The sequence below is a fragment of the Arabidopsis thaliana genome, assembly GCF_000001735.4.
Source record: "Arabidopsis thaliana chromosome 1 sequence".
In the NCBI taxonomy this organism is placed as follows: Eukaryota; Viridiplantae; Streptophyta; class Magnoliopsida; order Brassicales; family Brassicaceae; genus Arabidopsis; species Arabidopsis thaliana.
Genome location: NC_003070.9, coordinates 26,502,122 through 26,516,415, shown reverse-complemented (window position 1 = coordinate 26,516,415; position 14,294 = coordinate 26,502,122). Strand labels below are relative to the sequence as shown.

The window sequence follows — 14,294 nt, the reverse complement described above, 5'->3', positions numbered from 1 at the left end:
GTGATGGTATTGGTTCGAGACCGTGTGGAATGCATAATATTTTATAGACGTTTTTCAATACTAATATCTTAAACTTATTTAAATTAAACATAATTTATTATCTTAATAATCATTTATAAAATAAAAGATACATATAGCTAACTTAATAGCCTATAAAATCCAAAGTATAATACATCATTTGTGTTTACCAATATCAAAGTAGGATAAATGGACCAGTTTTGAGTCGTTAGACAAAATGATATATAATATACCATCAACAATAGTAATTAACTCTGAAATGCAGAATCGCAGAAAATAGTTGATAAATCATTTGTCATTTTCTAATGTGATTTCAGTTCCCTATATAGTATAGTTGCTATTTAACAAATGGTGTTGGAAAGTTGAAACATTTAAACTAAAAGCCAAAATAAAATAAAATTTAAGTCTCTTCTTGAACATTTACCATTAAATTTTGTTTTCTTCTATACACTAAAGAAAAATCTCCTAAAATAGATACAGCTTTCATTGCTCTTTTTGTTTTTAAACGGTTAAAAGAAGAAACAAACTTTAAATAACCGTTAAATTAGATATTGATCAGAAACAAAAAAACCGGTTTCGAAAACGCGTTACCAAACCGGATATTGCTTAAAAAGTCCCACTTCAATTTGTTTTTTTCCTGCTTCTTCTTCTAAAAATAAAAACTCTACTCTTGTCACTCTCTTTTTGCTGTCCCTATTTTCACTCCACTCTTTTTCATTTTTTTAGTCCCTACTTTATTTCTCATTCATTATCCTTTTCTAATTAAAAAAAATTAATACCAAATCTAAACATCATCATTCATTTTAGGAGATGTATTAGACCTTACATTTTGAATGATGAGTTTTAGTTATATGATTTTGATGATTTTAGGAAAGTTGATGTGATTTATTGTAAAATCTTTTCAAATTTCATCTAAAACCATATAATTTGGATTTCTGTATTTTTAAGTGATTTTTTTTTTCAAATCTTTCAATATTAATAAACATCAAATTCATAAACTGTTTCCAATAACAGTGAAATTTAAGGTATATTTTTTAGTTCAACAACACTAGATTTCATTAGAATTTTTAAAATTTATAATGAATAACATAAGATTTATAAATTTACACAAATCACTTAAAATAATAAATTGAATACGCTCCTCTTAAATTATTCACAAAATTATACGTTACCAACTATACATAAATTATAAATAAATTAAAAATTAAAAGTCTATAAATAGATTTAAATTTAATTGTGTAGGGTTTAGTTATGGAGAAAACATAATTGTGTAAGTTTTTTTGGCTTCTATATATATTACCACAAATATATAACACAATCCGCTCTCAAACCCAAACAAGCCCACCAATCTCTTCTTCTCTGCTCTTCTCTCTCTGTAGACACTAGAAGAAGAACAAAAATGCTCAAACAGTTTCTTCTTCTCCAATCCTTCTCCTTCTTCCTCTTCAATGTAAAGCATATTCTTCAATCTCTTTTACTATTGATTATTATCTAGTGAATTTTTGAATTTGCGGTTACTAGATTTTGTTGTTGTTGAATGAATTTGGATTTTGTTGGCAATGTAGGTAGTTATCGTCGGAGGAAGAACATTCGGCGGCGGTTTCTCAGCGGAGGAGAATCCATTTACTCCAAAAGCATCTCTAGTTCGTTACTGGAACAAAGAGATTCGTGGCCAATCTCCCAGATCGGAGTTTTTAATCTCAAAAGCTTCACCACTCAACGCCGTAGACTCAGCAACTTTCTCAAAACTCGCCGCCGCGAACTCGCTGCCGACTCGTTTTCCCGATTTCTGCTCCGCCGCGAATCTCTTCTGTTTTCCTGATTTAGGAGCGAGTCTCGAGAAACACGACGACGACGTTAAATTCTCCGTTTATGACCAGAAGAACTTCACTAACTACGGCAATGCTCGTGCCGGAGGAGCAGATTCGTTCAAAAACTACTCGAAAGACGGTAATGTCGTAACCGATTCGTTCCGGAGATACAGCCGTAACGCGGCGGGTCACGACGATAAATTCACTGTCTACGGTGAAAACAGTAACGTGGTAGAGGAAGGATTCAATTCATACGGAACATTCGGAACCGGCGGCGCCGGAGATTTCACTAACTACCAAAACAACGTGAACAATCCAACGAGTCGATTCACGGCGTATTCCGACGGAGGTAACGGTCGATCTCAAACATTCAAAACCTACACACACGAAGCTAACGCCGGTAACGGTCAATCATTCACAAGCTACGGCAAAAACGGAAACGGAGTTCCTAACGAGTTCACTTCTTACGGCGTCTCCTCCAATGTAATCGGCTCCGGTTTCTCTAACTACGGCGAGAGTGGAAACGCGGCGAACGATACCTTCACAAGCTACGGAAGCGACGGTAATGTACCTCAGAACAATTTTAATAACTACGGTGCTTCCGGTAACGCCGCCGTGGATACCTTCGCGAATTACAGAGACAAGGCCAACGTCGGAGACGATTCGTTCTCATCCTATGCGAAAGATTCGAATTCGGAGAAGGTTAATTTCGTAAATTACGGTCAATCTTTCAATCCCGGTTCAGAAACTTTCACCGGTTATGGCAAAGGAGCTGAAGGAAGCAAACTCAGCTTCAAAACCTATACACCAAACTCTACTTTCAAGGACTACGCCAAAAAGGGCGTCGCTTTTGCTAAATACAACGTTTCAACAACCACCGCGAACACCGTCGGCGATGGCAAAACCGTAAATAAATGGATCGAACCGGGTAAATTCTTTAGAGAATCGTCGCTTAAAGAAGGTACAGTGATTCCTATGCCTGATATTAAAGATAAAATGCCTAAAAGGTCGTTTTTACCCCGGAGTATAATTACGAAACTACCCTTCTCTACTTCTAAACTCGGTGAGATTAAGAGAATCTTCCACGCCGTTGAGAATTCGACGATGGGAGGTATAATCACCGACGCAGTGACGGAGTGCGAGAGGCCACCGAGCGTCGGAGAGACGAAACGGTGCGTAGGATCAGCGGAGGATATGATCGATTTCGCGACGTCGGTGTTAGGTCGTAGCGTGGTGCTTAGAACAACGGAGAACGTAGCCGGGTCAAAGGAAAAGGTAGTGATCGGGAAAGTCAACGGAATCAACGGTGGGAAATTAACGAAAGCTGTGTCGTGTCATCAGAGTTTGTACCCGTATCTATTGTATTACTGCCACTCCGTACCAAAGGTTCGGGTATACGAAGCTGATCTTCTAGAGTTGAATAGTAAGAAGAAGATTAACCACGGGATTGCCATCTGTCACATGGACACGTCATCATGGGGTCCGAGTCATGGAGCTTTCTTAGCTCTCGGGTCAAAACCGGGTCGGATCGAAGTTTGTCACTGGATATTTGAGAACGACATGAACTGGGCTATCGCTGATTAGACCGGTGGTTATGGACTTATCAAATAGTATGATTATTACTATCTTATCGCCGAGTTTTAATTACATAGAGGAATGTTAATTTTCTATTATCATTACTATAATATTTTGAAGTTTTTTCAGTAACATGTAAAGAATGCTTGTTACTGATTTGTGGTGGTGCAAAATAATTTTTATGAAGATTTTAGTGAATGTCTGTTGAGCGTTGACGCAATTTATGATATCTGGTTGGATTGGTCGATATTTATATTTTATCTATAAAGTGAATGGGATTATGAAATTGAAATGGATATATTTGTTTATATAATATAAGGTGAAAAAAACATATAAAAGAAGATGGGGATAGTGATGGTGTTTTCAATTACATGTGCTGAGTTATGTCCACAGACCACAAGATGTTGTAGGCGTGTAGAAAGATGAGGTGGATTTTATGTGCCACTCAATTTGTTTTATGAACATTTTAAGATATTTTATGTGAAAAAAAAAAGAGATATTGAGAGTCACGAGTTGTGGCTATATCAATGGGACAAATGCGTAATGAGGTTAACACACTTGGCGTTGTGGCTGTTGTGAACATTTTTTTATATGAAATTTTTTTCTGTGTTTGTTTTTATTTTGTTTGGGAGTTTTCGTGAGCCGACATTAACGTATAAACTTTTCATTTCTTGTCTTGTGAGACTAATTTGTTTGAGTACTTGGATTAGTCAATTGTGAGTCTCTTTCTTTGGCAACTTCTGATACGCAAAGTGGTTGTGTGTATTTACAATTTATTTGCGTTTGCGCGTGTAAAATGCATAATGCAACTACTAATGATTTTCAAATTATAATTGACATTGATTTAGTTATCTCTTTTTTTTTTTTTTTTTAGAATAACTGAGAAGTTGTGAATTTTGTAATCTATATATAACTAACTAATTCGTTTCTTTTCTATCACGTTAATTTACTCGAGCAATCTTTTTAATATAATATCTGGTTAAACATAAGGAGGTAACCAAGATAGACATAGAATAGAGTGAACATAGAACACCCATACTCTTCCAAAAGAATGAGCCAAAGATAAGGACATATGAGAGTTAAGACAACTCTTACAAGTGAGAGGAATTTCTTTCATCCTCAGTTCCTCACAAAACCTATGAAGCCAAGATAGATGACTTGATGCTACATATGAATGTAACTTTGAATCTATTATATTGTTACACTTTGAGTGATGATAGTAACTCCTCTATTTGAATTAACCCTTTCAACGTACAATTCCCAATCTCATATTTTCTTCTAACCATATAAAAAAAGTGAATATCTATAGTCTGAAATATATTATATTTGTTTGGTAATGTTCGAGATTCTATCGTCTTACTATTAGAAGTGAAATAGTATACGCGTTAACAAGAAAGTTTCAAGTATACGTGTGCGGCCATCTTGCTTATTGTCAATAGCTGGTTTCAAATTTGTGTAAACTATATGCCAAAAGTCTTCAATTTCCACATATAGAACAGTCTGTCTTTAATAAACATGAAACCCCGCAAAAACAAAACACACCACAAATCTTGTTAGTATTGTCTCTAAAAATAAACATGTGTCACAATTTTGAGGAATATGAAATCCTATTTGCAGCTAAACCTACTTCGATTTAATTATATTACTTATCAGACGTAAATCATCTACCTAACAAAGACAAATCAGCATGTGAGTCAACTTAATTTCCTCCCTTATTATCGCGCAAATAATGGGGTTTTTCTTAATCATTTGTCGAAATAACCTGCTCATATAATTTACTTCAATATCTACATATACATTTTTGCAGCTATTTTGTGAAATAAATCATGTAGTTGAGACTTATTTAGTCACTAGATTTTAATGTTTGTTTTTGTTAATTAGAAAAAAAAATTTTCGAATTAAATATTTGACACTTAACAATCTTCCCTAAATCTCTCCACATTAACTACACGATTAGTTACTAAAATAAAACTTCCAAAATATTTAATATCATTTAATTACTACAAAATTATCATTTTTGATATTGTTTTTTTCCATGACTATAACAATTCGATTATAATCATCAAACCGGAGAGATATTTGATAGCATTTAAGTACTACAAAATTACAAAATATTTAGACAATAATTCATAAACATATCATAAATAAGATCAACATTAATAAAATAAATGAGTTTTTTACGGGACGGATTGGCGGGACGAGTTTGGCAGGACGTTACTTAATAACAATTGTAAACTATAAAATAAAAATATTTTAAAGATAAATACAATTTGCAAACTTTTATATATACTAACTTAAAAAAATAAATTGTTTCCGCGGTGTACCGCAAGTTAAAATCTAGTATGTTCATGTTTTTGTAATTATTAAAGGTCAATCGAGGCTTTACTTTTTTTTTTTTTTTTCTCTTTTGTTTCTGCTTTCTTTTAAGAAGATTGAAGATAAATGTTACCTAACCTAACTCATATTTTAAGCATAACATATCATTCTTTTTTTGGGATCTACAAACGTATAATTATATAATTGTGGGTTCATCTAGTGCATGAAAATGGAAGAATCCATCACTTTCAATTACCGACTTAACTATTTTGGCATGTTATGTTTGTTACTTTTTCCCCCTTAAATTTAGGACGATAAAAGGATTATATTTTTTGTTGGTAGAATTTAGTATGGAAGGATAAAATTAAATTTGTTTACATCTATCACGTGGTTTTCATTACTGTAAAAAAGTGAATACAATCCATCATCGTACATAACAAACGAGAGGCCAGTAGGGTGTGAAACTCATAACCAGAAACGATGTTTTGTTATGGAATCACAAGGATCACAATAACTCTTGTTTTGGTTAATTGGATATGTGTGTTTATAAGTTCACGGTTTTGTGTCAACGATGCTATGACAATGTAACAGAGGAGTAATGGAGTTTGACCTCTGTGTGTGATCAGAAAGACCCACCCATCTCTGTATATCTCTCCCCATTGAAGCTTTACCTATATCTCAACTAACTTGGTCCAAATCCATTATTGGATAGAGGAAATTACTGTTTTATGACAACAATAAATTTGTGAATTATCTATCAGAGAACCTATAAAGGCATGAAGTGTTGTGAGATCAAATCAACTTCAATAGAGTTTCTGTGTTTGTCCTTGGCAGAGTTTTCACTTCATTCAATTTGGATCCCTCTACTAAATCTGTTAAGTCTGTTTCTGGTTGGTTGATACAATCAAAGACTAAATGCCAATTTCCATGTGAACTTCACTCTGTTTCAGTAACTCACCATTTCACTATCTACTACTATTCTAGTTTTCTATATACTTAGTTCTACAGGACAAAACCTCCTTTGCAAAATCCGATTCAATCTCATTCTTGAGTACTAGAAGAAGAAGAACTATACTAAGTTTCCAATGCTCTTTACACCATCTTAAACCTATAATTGCCAATTTGCAAGATTTGAATACAAACAAACATTCACTCCACCGGATTCAATATGGTCTCTTTTTATCTTCTTCCACGATTTATGACGAACCAATGCTCCCTGAAAAACCTTGAAATGCCCTGCTTATGAAGGAGAACTTTCCCTTTTGCCTCCAATAAGTAGCAAACCTCTCCTTCCAGTTAACCACATCATGATTGCCTTCTGTCACAAGATCTTGGCACTCTTCCAAGCACTTCTGCTTCCACAGGTCATTCTACGAAGCCATGTCTCGCAGTTCAGAAGAAACACAAGCCAATGTCCCAATATCCACACCGGGAAGCGACTCTAGTATCTTGTGTTTTAGCTCTCGAGGTAGACTGATAAAGCAAGGTGGAAGTTCTAACCCAGTTTTGTAGCAAAGATCAACCAACAGAGGCGTAACAATACCATCTTTTATCATTCTCCACCACACGAGTACCTTACAGTCAATGCTCAAAGTATCTTCTTCTTCATCAGATTTCAAAGTTTCCATAAGTAAATCAACAATGTGCACATAGCTACGTTTATCAATAGACACCACACGAACAAAACTACCAACACTAAGAGATCCATAAACTACAACATCGCCTCCTTCTCAAAATTCAAACCGACTATTCCTTTCACAGAAGGTAGAGTATAGTTAAGCGATACCAAAGTCTTCTTCGAGAAGCTAAAACGCATAGATGAATCAGGATCAAACAACACAAATCCAGATTCTAACATAACAGCATGAACAGTCATGATCACAATCGTCAATTCACAAGTGTCACCAGATTCCTCCATCAATATATTTTTCAACAAGAGAGGCTCGCTTAACCTTTTTACACCGGAGAGATTCATGCTGCCACCGGAATCTACGAACAATCTCCTGATGATTCGTTTCCGATTTCTGATCAAACGCACTAAAATCAGACGAATCGAGAGAGTAACAGCCGCGAGGATATCACCGTCGTTGTAATCAATCGACAAACGAACAGAGGAAGGCGTCGATTCATTGATCTTTAGCCGGAGATCATGGAGGCTAGACTCATCGGCAAACTCGAAAGTTGGGGTTTCGTTCGTCTCGAGGTTTCTCAACTGATAAAAGAGAAGGCATAGATGATAACCAGTTATTAATTCCCGGTTGAACCAGTTGCTAACCGGTTATCGGCTCATTTTTAAATATCTATGGGCCGAATTAAGCTTTGTACTGGGTCCTTATCGTAAAGATCCGACCCGACCCGGGTTTAAAACCTCACCTTCGTAAATGACAGAAATGTCGCCGAAGTTTTTTTTGAGAGTTTGAGAAAAGAGTAAACATGGCGGCCAACGGCGTGAGAAGAGCTCTTCAGGCATCGTCATCCTCCGGGAAGATACTCTTTGGTCGTTCATCAGCGGCAACTTCTGCTTCGAAGATCGGAAAATCAGCCGGAATTGCTTTCGGGAATGGATCATCTTCTTCAACTCGTCCCTCACTTCGTAGACTCACATTCTCCAGGTTAGCTATCGAATCCTAGAACCGAGATTCTACAGGCGATAGATCTGTTTTCAATCGAGAAATAGTTTGATTTTGCGTCTACAATGTATGAGCTTTATGCTGAAGAATTAGGGTTTATCTCTGAAATGTAAATTTGGGTTTTGTGTTTAGGGTACCTGTGGAATTGAGTGCAGGGATTTCACTAATACCATTACATAGTGTTACTGCTTCAGCTTTGCTCACTTCATTGCTATCTCTGAGCAATCAAAACTGGAGTTGCTTATCAGAAGGTAAATTTTTTACTTGTGTTCATGATTTATGTTTAGAATTGAAGTTGATTCTGAATTTCTGTTTCCAGACTAGGAGTAAATGTAGTCTCAATTGGTAAATAGGATTCCATAAATGATCTGCCTTGACATGCTAATAGAAGTAATCGGTTTTGTATAGTATATCAAGTGATCGGCTTTATAGCTAATGATCTTTTTCTTCGCATGTTTTATTACGAAAACGTAGCAGAAGGGCATTGAGTTTGTATAAATTGTTCCTTGTCATACTATTGCTCCATTGTGACGACCTATCACTGTCTATCTGACCTAATGAGAGTGGAATCTTATCGATGGTAGTAAAATGATGTGTTGATTCACATTTACGAAACATTGAACCAGTGGATTAGATTGTTCAGACTTGTGTTGTGTTGGTCTATTTGCACAGTGACTAATCTAAGTTTGCATTCGATATTTGCAGGATTTGCTTCAACACTATAACATGGCCTGCAAGTTTTGATAGATTCCAAGAAATTTGTTTCATTTCATCGCTGTATTTTGCAGTTTGTCCTAGAAGTTGGAGATATCGAGAAAAAACACAAACCCTTGCTTTCTTCTAAGGGCTAGTTTGTTCTGTTTACCTAATACAATTGTCATATTCAATTGATGATTCCGTTACCTTTAACACTTTGCCTGGAAATAAACTACTCATTATGCTTCATGGTTTCCATTACCTCTCTGCCAGTGAATCTGACTTAAAGCTATTTAATCTCGTTCATTAATGTTCATGATTGAAATTGAATCACTATTGGTGAATTATGTTTAGAAATTGAATCAGACCCTTGTTTTCTTCTAACATCTAAGGCCTACTTTGTTCTTTTTGTTTATACATTTATCATCTTAAATTGGTAATCTCGTTACTTTAGCACTTCTGGCCTACAAATAAACTACTCATTATGCTGAAATTGTTTGAGTTCCCTTACCAAAACCAATTAAGATACTGTTTATAGTAAAGAAAAAGTGATTGAAACAGTTCTGACTTTCTTGTAATTTTGTAGTCGGAATCATGCGATGTTTATTGGTTCCACCAACTATGCACTGTCAAGTGTCAACCACCAAATACACTATACTAGAGACTTAACCATTAGAAATTGGTTCTTCAAATTGGCCATATAAATTATAAATCCATGAACTGACTAAAAAGACTCATCGTTGCTTTTTGTGAAGTGTTAAACCAAATGATCACGGATATAAATTAGAATAATTGCGACACAGATCTACCAGCAATTTCGACCGTTGCAACAAAGCCATGATTCAAAAAGTTTGCTTTTTTAATCTTACCGTTGGCTCCTAGCAACTGCAAATCCTTAAGATCAACATCTCCTTCTTAATTCTTACCCAGTTATTGAATTTTCTGAAACTATCGTTCTTGATCTTAAAAGCTCAACAAAAATGGCAGCTTTGGCACCTGGAATTCTTCAAAAGCTAATCCAAGGTATGAAAACAGGAATTAAACCAACTAGAGAGCACCGAAGCTCTATGTTACAGGTCACAGATATCGTTCCCATTGATCTCGACGAGAAGTCTCTGGAGCCGAAACAAGGGTTTCTCATCAAAATCTCTGATTCCTCTCACTCGATCTACGTCTCTCTCCCTTCGGATCAAGACGACGTCGTTCTCAGCAATAAGTTGCAGTTGGGTCAGTTTATCTACGTTGATCGGCTCGAACCTGGATCCCCTGTTCCTGTCATTAAAGGGGCAAAACCCATACCTGGCCGGCACCCCTTGCTTGGGACGCCGGAGACATTGGTGGTTCCGAAAGAAAGAACTGATCAAGAGATTGGGTCGAAGCCTAGAAGAGGATCTTGGGGACAAAACGTCGACTTTTCTTCGTCTCCGTTTGTTGTGAAACCAATGGCGTTGGAGTTTGACCATTCCACGCCGGCGAAGAGGTCTGTTTCAGCTAGATTTGCAGCGTCTCCGATCAGAAGAGGTGGAGTGAGATGCTCTTTTGGTGGAGGGGTTTTGGGGAAATTGGAAGGAGAGAGTCCGGCGACGGCGATGCTAAGGAAGAGTTGTTTTGTTTCGTCGGCTTCGAAGTTTCCGAGAAGTAGAAGTGTTTGTGACAGACAGGCCAAAAAGAACAATGCTTCTCTTTTTAGTCCCTTCAAATCCTCTCTAGGTATATTTTGCTTTTAACATTTCTATTGATCATTTAGTGTGTTTACAATGATTTATTCAGGACAATGCTTGTTTCTTGATTTCAGAGGCTCAAGAAGATGTTGTTCCCTTGTCTACCTCGAAGAAGATAAAACCCGAGAAAGATACCAATTTATCAGGAAGGCTCAACATACTAAGCAAGGTGATTTGAACTCCATTTGTGTTCTTCATTGAAGTTTGATGCTTGGAATAATATCATATCTTTCTTGAAAGTTCAAATAGTTCCTTAATCTTCTTTGTGTTACTTTGGTGACAGGAAGCAACTCAGCTTCGGGAGGTAGCTCAGAAAGTTGCCCTTCAGGCATTGCGAGAAGCTACAATCACGGAAATTGTTGTTCGTCATACCAAGTATATAACCCGAAACTCTTCTTTCCTACGCTTTTTTATTAGTCGGATTTGAGTTGGAATGTAATGTGTTGATGTGGTTTTGTTGGGACAGGACGTTCACCAATCTGAGTAAATCAGCAAAAGCTGATTGCCCTGCGGTGTGCTTTGAGAAGTTCATGGAGTTTCACCAGCAGATGGCACAAACCATTGGCGAACTCACTTCCATTGAAGTAGCTGCTACTCCAGATGCTGAGAACAAGTCACAGAACATAAACGCAAGAACCGAAAATCAGAAACCAACAGAAGAAGGGTCTTCTTCGATCCTGCATGAAATCGCTTATAATTCTATTGATCAGGAGAAAAGGAGATCAAAGAGACGGATTGTCCTGAAGCAGCAGAGCGAAGGGAAGACAGTGAGATCAAATGATGAGAACAAGAACCCAGCTTCTGGCGGTATAAGCAACACGATTAGGTTAGCAAAGGAGATCGAGGATGAAGCTGCAAACTGGTTCATGGAGTTCATCGAAATAGCTCTGGAGAAAGGTATGAAGAAATCTAGAGGCCCTGATGATGCAGACGTTAAGAAGGTTCCGCAATCTCTGATTCTCGGGGTTTTAAACTGGATTGAAGTCGAACAGTCTGATAGCAACAACAACAAGAGACGCAGAGTCCATCCAAAAGCATCAAAGATCACTAGAAAGCTCAGAATTAAACTGAAGAATCCTTGAACCACTTACAATGAGAAACACTGAATACACGTTGTAGCCTTTTACAGCTTATAAGTCTTTTGTGTTCATGGTGTAGAAAGAAGAATTTTCACATATTACTGAAGGAAAAACGAACAATTCACACAGGATGATTCACAGATTAATGAAGCTGAGTTTGTCGAAGCTTAAAGAATTCAACAAATACAGATAACAAAGCTTTGGTAGAATCAAATGACCCAGAACCAAGCAATGACAGATCCAGAGGCCAAACCAACAACCAAGAACATCACAGTGACGATTCCTGCAGTCTCCGAGTGTCTCAGTGGAACCGATTTTGGAGCCAGAATCATCAAGACGCTTGTCAAGTACCCGTTGGTAAGTCCCAATAAGCATGTCAGTATAGTTACAGGAATCTCAGTCCTGAGAAACATCGGACCGTGCAAGCAACCCCAGAAGAGAGGGTAAAACAAGAGCCTAGCAATGGAACCACCAACAGCGATTTTCTCATCCTCCAGCATGAATACAGCAGTCAGACACTTACCAACCAAGTCAAACACATTGTACGCTGCAATAAGCAGAATAGGGTACCAATCTGTAAGAAGCTCTGAATGAACATCCTCAGTAATGTATCCAGGAAATATCGACAATGTCACCATGTATAAGAGAACAATCCCGAAACCATGAGATTTAACTTTCGTCACGATATCCCAGAGTGTTGTCCTCCACGCTAAACCGGTTAAAGAACCTTTCTCTTCGCTCTTCTCTCTGATTAGTTCTTCATTCTTACGCTCCTCATGGAACTTGATCACCGGAAGCTTATGCGCTACGTTGTAGAACACAGCACAAATCACCATAACAACAATCCCCACAGCAAAGTATAGATTCGCACTTTTTCTCAAACCATCAGGATCTTGAGGATACACAGCTTTAGTCAAAATTCTCAATAGTGACACAAGAACACCTACACATCCAAAATTCCCAAAAACCTAAATTAATCTAACCACAGCAACCAAATCATTCTCCATTATTGAGGAAGATGAAACATTTACCGGAGCCAGCAGTTCCGGCGACAACAGCTTGCATATACCTCTCCGGCATTTCACCGGCAACACCGATAAGACCTCCTTGCATAAGTGCATCACCTAGACCGGATAAGGCAACGGCGGCGGAAGTAACATCGAATCCGGCGTATAATCCGACCTGTCCTTTAACATAAACCAGATCCAAAACAGGAACCACAAGCAAGGCGATTACGAAGAGTAAAAGACCGAGATTGATTCTAAAGCTAGCGAGGCTCTTATGTGCATAGAAGACAACGATAACGAATAGACAAACAAGAGCAACGAGCATGTAGATAACGGCGAAGATCCGATCGACGGCCGTGGAAGGATAGAGGTAAGAGAAGTAATCGACGGCGGTGATGAATGCGTTCCATGGAAGAAGAAAGCCAACGCCGAGGGTGAAGTAGATGATGTAAGCGAAGTGGTAGGAATCAGAAGGAGCTTTTTTGGTAGATCCTTCGTGAGGATTGAGGAGAAGAGAAGTCTCCGGTCCGGCTTCCGAGTCAGTTACGATTCCGGCGGATTTATCGGTGGTGGTCATTTGAATTTGTTTAGTTTCTCTCAGTTTTGGGGATTTTTGGGAAATTCGTTGACTAATGGGAGTCATTAAAACGGTGCGGTTTTGTATGTGTGTGGAATTACATAAACGGTGTCGTTTTGCTGGCCGAGCAAATAATTTGGTTGGGGATGCAGTAGCGTAGACGCATTAGTTGGAGTATTTTATTTTACTAGTTTTTGATTTTTGGCAATGGCCCTAAAACGTGTATTTGATAAATAATTTATATCTGTTGTAGATGCGAATCTCATAAAATAGTAGATATTATTAGTTGTAGTGTCCTACTGTGCTTTTGTCCAAAAAAAAAAAAAGTGTTATAGTGTGCATCACCATTATCAAGTTGCATTGCATTATCATAACGAGTTAATGACGCTTGTGTCATCCAAAACAGATATGTATGTTCTGGTAGAAACAGATATCATAAAGTGTTTGTTTTCCGGCTTCCGCAGTACAACAAGAGTTCGAACAAGCCTCAGTCTTATTCCCATCATGTGGATAGTTACCACATGAAATACCCCACAAATTGCATCTTTTCGAGTACCGAGTTAGTCAACGGCTTAATCTGCTTTCGAAAAGAAACAAAACCCGTAATTTGGAACTTTAGCACGAGACAGCTCTTAACCTTAACCAAATCCATATAGGATTCCGTGTATAATGTTATAGTCTTTCTAGGATATGATCCAATCGAGAGTAAACACAAAGTTGTGTGTATACCGTCTGGTGAATCTTCTGATGAATGTCGGGTTTTAACATTGAGATCAGATCAGCTGAAAATCATGGACAACGGTTAAAACCAATTACAAACATCGTCCTTTGTAGAAGAGTTCCAGGAGAGCATCAATGGTTTTC

At 37.4% G+C, this 14,294-nt stretch overlaps 6 protein-coding genes and 1 long non-coding RNA gene across 9 annotated transcripts; 4 read left to right on the top strand and 3 right to left on the bottom strand.

Moving 5' to 3' along the window:
- Nucleotides 1-1,160: 1,160 nt before the first annotated feature.
- Nucleotides 1,161-3,735, top strand: PG2 (polygalacturonase 2). Of its 2 annotated transcripts, NM_001198432.1 has the most exons (3): nucleotides 1,228-1,468; nucleotides 1,584-3,597; nucleotides 3,724-3,735. In NM_001198432.1, the coding sequence occupies exons 1-2, from the start codon at nucleotides 1,418-1,420 to the stop codon at nucleotides 3,411-3,413; spliced, it is 1,881 nt and encodes a 626-aa protein (NP_001185361.1). In that variant the 5' UTR covers nucleotides 1,228-1,417; the 3' UTR covers nucleotides 3,414-3,597; nucleotides 3,724-3,735. The 2 variants fall into 2 exon arrangements, with proteins under 2 accessions (NP_177194.1, NP_001185361.1); NM_105705.4 differs by having other exon boundaries at nucleotides 1,161-1,468; nucleotides 1,584-3,733.
- A 3,355-nt stretch (nucleotides 3,736-7,090) lies between these two features.
- On the bottom strand, nucleotides 7,091-7,930 carry AT1G70360 (F-box family protein; the record flags this gene model as incomplete). 2 transcript variants are annotated; one of them, NM_105704.2, is made up of 2 exons in its annotated part: nucleotides 7,439-7,930; nucleotides 7,091-7,415 (listed from the first exon to the last, which is right to left on the bottom strand). In NM_105704.2, exons 1-2 carry the CDS (start codon nucleotides 7,693-7,695, stop codon nucleotides 7,091-7,093), a joined length of 582 nt encoding a protein of 193 aa, NP_177193.2. In that variant the 5' UTR covers nucleotides 7,696-7,930. The 2 variants fall into 2 exon arrangements, with proteins under 2 accessions (NP_177193.2, NP_001321580.1); NM_001334445.1 differs by having other exon boundaries at nucleotides 7,091-7,930.
- Nucleotides 7,931-8,059: 129 nt separating this feature from the next.
- On the top strand, nucleotides 8,060-9,376 carry AT1G70350 (uncharacterized protein). Its single transcript, NM_105703.5, has 3 exons — nucleotides 8,060-8,332; nucleotides 8,483-8,601; nucleotides 9,056-9,376. The coding sequence occupies exons 1-3, from the start codon at nucleotides 8,154-8,156 to the stop codon at nucleotides 9,073-9,075; spliced, it is 318 nt and encodes a 105-aa protein (NP_177192.2). The 5' UTR covers nucleotides 8,060-8,153; the 3' UTR covers nucleotides 9,076-9,376.
- A 367-nt stretch (nucleotides 9,377-9,743) lies between these two features.
- Nucleotides 9,744-12,455, top strand: AT1G70340 (dicer-like protein (DUF936)). Its single transcript, NM_105702.4, has 4 exons — nucleotides 9,744-10,756; nucleotides 10,842-10,936; nucleotides 11,051-11,142; nucleotides 11,234-12,455. Exons 1-4 carry the CDS (start codon nucleotides 10,027-10,029, stop codon nucleotides 11,847-11,849), a joined length of 1,533 nt encoding a protein of 510 aa, NP_177191.1. The 5' UTR covers nucleotides 9,744-10,026; the 3' UTR covers nucleotides 11,850-12,455.
- Nucleotides 10,012-10,310, bottom strand: AT1G09167. Its single transcript, NR_139574.1, has one exon. It is a non-coding gene; the product is annotated as an other RNA (long non-coding RNA).
- ENT1 (equilibrative nucleotide transporter 1) lies at nucleotides 11,797-13,507 on the bottom strand. Its single transcript, NM_105701.2, has 2 exons — nucleotides 12,878-13,507; nucleotides 11,797-12,789 (listed from the first exon to the last, which is right to left on the bottom strand). The coding sequence occupies exons 1-2, from the start codon at nucleotides 13,494-13,496 to the stop codon at nucleotides 12,056-12,058; spliced, it is 1,353 nt and encodes a 450-aa protein (NP_564987.2). The 5' UTR covers nucleotides 13,497-13,507; the 3' UTR covers nucleotides 11,797-12,055.
- AT1G70335 (uncharacterized protein) lies at nucleotides 13,158-13,499 on the top strand (the record flags this gene model as incomplete). The annotated part of the gene is made up of 1 exon (NM_001334444.1): nucleotides 13,158-13,499. A coding segment is annotated over one exon (342 nt), but the record flags the coding sequence as incomplete, so codon positions are not given.
- Nucleotides 13,508-14,294: the final 787 nt, after the last annotated feature.

Bases quoted from the DNA above. Each gene is read 5' to 3' on its own strand.
- PG2 (NM_001198432.1), top strand. From the start codon at position 1,418: ATGCTCAAACAGTTTCTTCTTCTCCAATCCTTCTCCTTCTTCCTCTTC. The intron at 1,469-1,583 runs GTAAAGCATATT...TTGGCAATGTAG, and splicing joins TCTCCTTCTTCCTCTTCAAT to GTAGTTATCGTCGGAGGAAG.
- AT1G70350 (NM_105703.5), top strand. From the start codon at position 8,154: ATGGCGGCCAACGGCGTGAGAAGAGCTCTTCAGGCATCGTCATCCTCC. The intron at 8,333-8,482 runs GTTAGCTATCGA...TTTTGTGTTTAG, and splicing joins CGTAGACTCACATTCTCCAG to GGTACCTGTGGAATTGAGTG. The intron at 8,602-9,055 runs GTAAATTTTTTA...CGATATTTGCAG, and splicing joins CTGGAGTTGCTTATCAGAAG to GATTTGCTTCAACACTATAA.
- AT1G70340 (NM_105702.4), top strand. From the start codon at position 10,027: ATGGCAGCTTTGGCACCTGGAATTCTTCAAAAGCTAATCCAAGGTATG. The intron at 10,757-10,841 runs GTATATTTTGCT...TCTTGATTTCAG, and splicing joins TCCCTTCAAATCCTCTCTAG to AGGCTCAAGAAGATGTTGTT. The intron at 10,937-11,050 runs GTGATTTGAACT...CTTTGGTGACAG, and splicing joins GGCTCAACATACTAAGCAAG to GAAGCAACTCAGCTTCGGGA.
- ENT1 (NM_105701.2), bottom strand. From the start codon at position 13,496: ATGACTCCCATTAGTCAACGAATTTCCCAAAAATCCCCAAAACTGAGA. The intron at 12,790-12,877 runs GTAAATGTTTCA...TTGGATGTGTAG, and splicing joins CGCCGGAACTGCTGGCTCCG to GTGTTCTTGTGTCACTATTG.